This window comes from Sciurus vulgaris (assembly GCF_902686455.1).
Source record: "Sciurus vulgaris genome assembly, chromosome: 7".
Lineage (NCBI taxonomy): Eukaryota > Metazoa > Chordata > Mammalia > Rodentia > Sciuridae > Sciurus > Sciurus vulgaris.
In genome coordinates, this window is record NC_136467.1 from 124,566,210 (window position 1) to 124,573,501 (window position 7,292).

Here is a 7,292-nt window from a genome sequence, read left to right on the forward strand (position 1 = left end):
AATAAATGCAGAAAAAGCATTTGATAAAATACAGCATCCCTTCATACTCAAAACACTAGAAAAAAATTGGGGTAGTGTGATCATTCCTTAACATTGTGAAGGCCATCTATGCTAAGCCCATGGCCAATATCATTCTAAATGGTGAAAAACTGAAAGCATTCCCCCTAAAAACTGGAACAAGGCAGGGATGCCCTCTTTCACCACTTCTATTCAACATTGATCTTGAGACTCTAGCCAGAGTAATTAGACAAACCAAAGAAATTAAAGGGATACGAATTGGAAAAGAGGAACTCAAACTATCCCTGTTCACTGATGACATGATTATATATTTAGAGGAACCTGGAAATTCCCCCAGAAAACTCTTAGAACTCATAAGTGAATTCAGTAAAGTAGCAGGTTACAAGATCAATGCTCATAAATCCAATGCATTTTTATACATAAGTGATGAATCTTCAGAAAGAGAAATTAGGAAAACTACCCCATTCACAATAGCATCAAAAAAAAAAAAATAAAATACTTGGGAATCAATCTCACAAAAGAGGTGAAAGACCTCTACAATGAGAGCTACAGAACACTAAAGAAAGAAATTAAAGAAAACCTTAGAAGATGGAAAGATCTCCCATGTTCTTGGATAGGCAGAATTAATATTGTCAAAATGGCCATACTACCAAAAGTGCTATATAGATTCAATGCAATTCCAATTAAAATCCCAATGATGTACCTTACAGAAATAGAGCAAGCAATTATGAAATTCATCTGGAAGAATAAGAAACCCAGAATAGCTAAAGCAATCCTCAGTAGAAAGAGCGAAGCAGGGGTATCACAATACCAGATCTTCAACTCTATTACAAAGCAAGAGTAAGAAAAACAACGGCATGGTATTGGCACCAAAATAGACAGTAGATCAATGGTACAGAATAGAGGACATGGACACAAACCCAAATAAATACAATTTTCTCATACTAGACAAAGGGGCCAAAAATATGCAATGGAGAAAAGATAGCCTCTTCAACAAATGGTGCTGGGAAAACTGGAAACCCATATGCAACAGAATGAAATTAAACCCCTATCTCTCACCCTGCACAAAACTCAACTCACAATGGATCAAGGGCCTTGGAATCAGACCAGAGACCCTGCATCTTATAGAAGAAAAAGTAGGTCCAAACCTTCAACTTGTTGGCTTAGGATCAGACTTCCTTAACAGGACTCCCATAGACCAAGAAATAAAAGCAAGAATCAACAACTGGGATAGATTCAAACTAAAAAGCTTTCTCTCAGCAAAGGAAACTATCAGTAATGTGATGAGAGAGCCTACAGAGTGGGAGAATATCTTTGCCACTCATACTTCAGATAGAGCGCTAATATCCCGAATCTATAAAGAACTCAAAAAACTCTACACCAAGAATACAAATAATCCAATCAACAAATGGGCTAAGGAAATGAACAGACACTTCACAGAAGAAGATGTACAAGCAATCAACAGATATATGAAAAAATGTTCAACATCTCTAGTAATAAGAGAAATACAAATCAAAACTACCCTAAGATTTCATCTCACCCCAATTAGAATGGCGATTATCAAGAACACAAGCAACAATAGGTGTTGGCGAGGATGTGGGGGAAAAGGTACACTCATACATTGCTGGTGGGGTTGCAAACTAGTGCAGCCACTCTGGAAAGCAGTATGGAGATTCCTTAGAAAGCTTGGAATGGAACCACCATTTGACCCAGCTATCCCACTCCTTGGCCTATACCCAAAGGACTTAAAATCAGCATACTACAGAGATACAGCCACATCAATGTTCATAGCTGCTCAATTCACTATAGCCAGATTGTGGAACCAACCCAGGTGCCCTTCAGTTGATGAATGGATAAAGAAACTGTGGCATATATATACAATGGAATATTACTCTGCCATGAGGAATGACAAAATTATGGCATTTGCAGGCAAATGGATGAAATTGGAGGATATCATGCTAAGTAAGATAAGCCAATCTCAAAAAACTAAAGGACGAATGATCTCGCTGATAAGCGGATGAGGACATATGTTGGGGGGTAGGAGGGGTTAGTGTTAGGATTAGGGTTAGGGATAAGGAGGGTGGTAAGAATGGAGGAAGAAAGGAATGTATAGAGGGAAAAGAGGGGTGGGAGGGGAGGGGGAAGGGAAAAAATAACAAAATGAATCAAACAACATTGCCCTATGTAAATTTATGATTTTTAATTAAAATTTAAATACATAAATAAATAAATAAATAAATCTAGCTATTGTGAATTGAGCTGCTATGAACATTGATATGGCCGCACCACTGTAGTATGCTGATTTTAAGCCCTTTGGATATAAACCAAGGAATGGGATACCTGGGTCAAATGGTGGGTATATTCCAAGTTTTTTGAGGAATCTCCATACTGCTTTCCAGAGTGGCTGTACCACTTTGCAACTCCACCAGCATTGTATGAGTGTGCCTTTTTCCCCACATCCACGCCAACACTTATTATTGCTTCTGTTATTGATAATCGCCCCTCTAATTGGAGTTAGATGAAATCTTGGGGTGGTTTTAATTTGCATTTCTCTAATTACTAGAGATGATGAGCACTTTTTCATATGTTTGTTGATCAACCACCTGTGTATCGTCTTCTGTGAAGTATCTGCCCAATTCCTTAGCCCATTTATTGATTGGTTACTTGTATTTTGAGTGTAAAGTTTTAACGTTCTTTATAAATTTTGGAGATTAGTGCTCTGTCTGGTGTGTGTGGAAAAGATTTTTTCCCACTCTGTAGGCTCTCTTTGCACATTATTGATTGTTTCTGTTGCTGAGAAAAAGATTTTTAGTTTGAATCCATCCCATTTATTGATTCTTGCTTTTATTTCTTGCACTCAAGAGGTCTTGTTAAAGAAGTCTGGTCCTAAGCCAACATGGTCAAGATTCAGGCCTACTTTTTCTTCTATTTGGCGAAGGGTCTCAGGTTTAATTCCTAAATCCTTGATCCATTTTGAGTTGAGTTTTGTACAGGGTGAGAGATAGGGGTTTAATTTCACTTTACTGCATATAGATTTCCAGTTTTGCCAGCACCATTTGTTGAAAAGGCTGTCTTTTCTTCATTGTACATTTTTGGCACCTTTGTCTAGTATAAGATAACTGTATCCATGTGGGTTTGTCTCTGTGTCTTCTATTCTGTACCATTGGTCTACCTGTCTATTTTGGTGCCAATACCATGCCGTTTTTGTTACTATTGCTCTATAGTAGAGTTTAATATCTGGTATTGTGATACCTCCTGCATCACTCTTCCTGCCCAGTATTGCTTTGGCTATTCTGGGTCTTTTGTTCTTCCAGATGAATTTCATGACTGCTTTTTCTATTCTATAAGGAATGCTATTGGAATTTTAATTGGAATTGTGTTAAATCTGTGTCTGTGTAGTGCCTTTGGAAATATGGCCATTTTGGGACAATATTAATTCTGCCTATCCAAGAACACAGAAGATATTTCCATCTTCTAAGGTCTTCCTCAATTTCTTTCTTTAATGTTCTGTAGTTTTCATTGTACAGGTCTTTCACCTCTTTTGTTAAATTGATTCCCAAGTTTATTTATTTATTGTTTTTTTTTGGAGGCTATTGTGAATGGAGTTGTTTTCCTCATTTCTCTTTCAGATGATTCATTGCTTATTTATAGAAATGCATTAAATTTATGTGTGTTGATTTTATATCCTACTATTTTGCTGAATTCATTTATTAGGTCTATAAGTTTTCTGGTGGAGTTTTTTGATCTTCTAAATATAGAATCTGGTCATTGGCATATAGTGACAGCTTGAATTCTTCTTTTCCTATTCCTATCCCTTTAATTTATTTGGTATGTCTAATTGCTCTGGCTAGTATTTCAAGCACGATGTTGAATAGAAGTGGTGAAAGAGGGCATCCCCGTCTTGTTCCAGTTTTTAAAAGGAATGGTTTCAGTTCTTCTCCATTAAGAATGATGTTGGCTGTGGGCTTAGCATAAATAGTATTTACAATGCTGAGGTGTGTTCCTACTAACCCTATTTTTTCTAGTGTTTTTAGCATGAAGCAGTGTTGTATTTTCTCAAATGCTTTCTCTGCATCTATTGAAATAATCATGATTTTTAACCTTAAGTCTATTAATGTGATGAATTACATTTATTGATTTTCAGACATTGAACCAACCTTGCATCCCTAGGGTGAACCCCGCTTGATCATGGTGCACTATCTTTTTAATATGCTTTTGGATGCAATTTGTCAGAATTTTATTAAGGATTTTTGCATCTATATTCATCAGAGATATTGTTCCAAAGCTTTATTTCCTTGATGTGTGTTTGTCTGGTTTTGGTGTCAGAGTGATACCAGATTCATAGAATGAATTTGGAAGGGTTCCCTCCTTTTCTACTTAATGAAATACTTTGAGGAGTATTGGTATAAGTTCTCCTTTGAAGGTCTTGTACAACTTGGCTGGGAATCCGTCTGGTCCCAGGCTTTTCTTGGTTGGTAGGCTTTTGATACTTCTTCTATTTCATTGCTTGAAAATGATCTGTTTAAATTGTGTATGGCCTCCTGGTTCAGTTTGGGAGGATCATATGTCTCTAGATATTTGTCAATGTCTTCAAGATTTTCTACTTTGTTGGAGAATAGATTTTCAAAGTAGCTTCTAATTATGTTATGTATTTCAATGGTGTCTGTAGTGATATTTCCTTTTTCATCACAAGTTTTTACTAATTTGAGTTTCCTCTCTCCTTCTCGTTGTTAGTGTGGCTAAGAGTTTATCTATTTTGTTTACTTTTTCAAAGAACAAACTTGTCATTTTGTCAATTTTTTGAATTGTTCCTTTGGTTTCAATTTCATTGATTAGGGCTCTGATTTTAATTATTTCCTGTCTTCTACTGCTTTTGGTGTTGTTCTGTTCTTCTTTTTCTAGGGCTTTGAGCTGTAATGTTAGGTCATTTAGTTGTTGACTTTTTATTCTTTTCTTGAATGCACTCCATGCAATGAATTTTCCTCCTAGTACTGCTTTCATAGTGTCCCAGAGATTTTGATATATTGTATCATCATTCTACTTTACCTCTGAGAATGTTTTTAATCTCCTCCCTGATGTTTTTTGTTATTCATGCTTCATTCAATAGCATGTTATGCCTGGCTCGGAGCAGCCGCCGCTGAGGTCTCTGGCCAGTGTCGCTTCCAGCCACCCACAAGGATGGGGAATATCTTTGCAAACCTCTTCAAGGGCCTTTTTGGCAAAAAAGAAATGCGTATCCTCATGGTGGGCCTGGATGCTGCGGGGAAAACGACGATTCTATACAAACTGAAGCTGGGTGAAATTGTGACCACCATTCCCACCATAGGTTTCAATGTGGAGACTGTTGAGTACAAGAACATCAGCTTCACTGTGTGGGACGTGGGCGGCCAGGACAAGATCCGGCCGCTCTGGCGCCACTACTTCCAGAATACCCAAGGCCTGATCTTTGTGGTGGACAGCAATGACAGAGAGCGTGTGAACGAGGCCCGAGAGGAGCTCATGAGGATGCTGGCTGAGGACGAGCTGCGGGACGCTGTGCTCCTGGTGTTTGCCAACAAGCAGGACCTCCCGAACGCCATGAATGCGGCCGAAATCACAGACAAGCTGGGGCTGCACTCGCTACGTCACAGGAACTGGTACATTCAGGCCACCTGTGCCACCAGCGGGGACGGGCTCTATGAAGGACTGGACTGGCTGTCCAATCAGCTCCGGAACCAGAAGTGAACCAGAACCCCCCCCCCCCCACCCCCTCACTTCCTCCTGTCCGCCCTCGCTTTCCTCTCATGTGGCAAACGTGCGACTCTGTGGTCCTGGGTGCCAGAAGCTGTCTCCATGGGTTGGTCAGTGTGCATCGCACCGTGCTGTACATGTGCAGACGCAGCCTGCAGCCAGGTTTTTATTTAATGTAAATAGTTTCTGTTTCCACTGAGGCAGTTTCTGGTACTCCTATGCAATATTACTCAGCTTTTTTATTGTAAAAAGAGAATCAACTCACTGTCAGTACTGAGAAGGGATTTAGGCATGTGGGCACCTGGCCTCCAGGAGCTCCTGGGCTGTAGATTGGTGTTGGGATCCATTTGGTGGTTGATTTTTAACCTGAACTCAGTGCATTTTTTAAAATATAAGATAAGGAGAACACTTGAACACACAGAAGAGAGACTATGCCTAGTGTACAGCCTGAATGCTAGTCCATCGGATCAGCTGTTCCCTCTGGGAACACAAAGACGGTGACACAAACCACCATCCACTGCATGGTCCCATAGAGACCCCGTGACTCGCCTGTCTGGGGTCACTTGCATTCCATAGCGTTGTGCTTGTACTTGTGCTCACAGTCACCTGGGCGGGCTGGGAGGGCCACTGTGGAGGACACAGGGCCCAGACACGCCCTTGGCTGGCGTGTGGCCAGAGCAGCAGCCCATGTTCCCAGTGCCCACTCACTCTTGCACCCGCTCGGCACGCTGGCAGGTCTGGGTCTCACCAGCGTGAGTGCGAGCAAGCTGGGAGGGCTGGTCCACTCCAGACCCACAGGCCCCGGAGCACCCCATCTCCATGTGTGAAGTAGCTTCCTCCCTCAGCCTGCAAGGGTCCGATTTGCCATCGAAAAAGACGACCTCTACTTTTTTCTTTTGTATTTTGATAAACACTGAAGAAGCTGGAGCTGTTAAATTTATCTTGGGGAAACCTCAGAACTGGTTTATTTGGTGTCGTGGAACCTCTTAATGCTTTCAGTACACAATTAGTAATCAACTGTTTTGTATACTTGTTTTCAGTTTTCATTTCGACAAGCACTGTAATTATAGCTATTAGAATAAAGTCTCTTAACTATTAAAAAAAAAATAGCATGTTATTCGATCTCCAGGTATTGGAGTTGTTTCTGGCTTTTATTTTGTCATTGATTTCTAATTTCATTCCATTATGATCTGAGAGAATACAAGGTATATCTCTGGGTTTTTTTTTTTGTTTGTTTGTTTGTTTTTGCATTTACTAAGGGGCACTTTGTGGCATAACATATGGTCTCTTTTAGAGATCATGTGCTGCTGAGAAGAAAGTGAATTCACTCATTGATGGATGGAATATTCTACGTATGTCTGTTAAGTCTACGTTACTGATTGTGTTATTAAGTTCCATGGTTTCTTTCTTTAGTTTTTCTTTGGAAGATCTATCCAGTGATGACAGTGGTGAGTTAAAGTCACCCAGAATTATTGTGTTGTGGTCTATCTGATTCCTGAAATTGAGAAGGATTTGTTTGATGTACAGGGCAGTGCCATTGTTTG

At 39.9% G+C, this 7,292-nt stretch overlaps 1 protein-coding gene across 1 annotated transcript; it reads left to right on the top strand.

Moving 5' to 3' along the window:
* Positions 1 to 5,139: 5,139 nt before the first annotated feature.
* LOC306665463 (ADP-ribosylation factor 1) lies at positions 5,140 to 6,855 on the top strand. Its single transcript, XM_079147034.1, has one exon. It carries the CDS (start codon positions 5,197 to 5,199, stop codon positions 5,740 to 5,742), a length of 546 nt encoding a protein of 181 aa, XP_079003160.1. The 5' UTR covers positions 5,140 to 5,196; the 3' UTR covers positions 5,743 to 6,855.
* The last annotated feature ends 437 nt before the right edge of the window (positions 6,856 to 7,292 follow it).

Excerpts from the sequence above, each read along its gene's own strand:
- LOC306665463 (XM_079147034.1), top strand. The coding sequence starts at position 5,197 with ATGGGGAATATCTTTGCAAACCTCTTCAAGGGCCTTTTTGGCAAAAAA.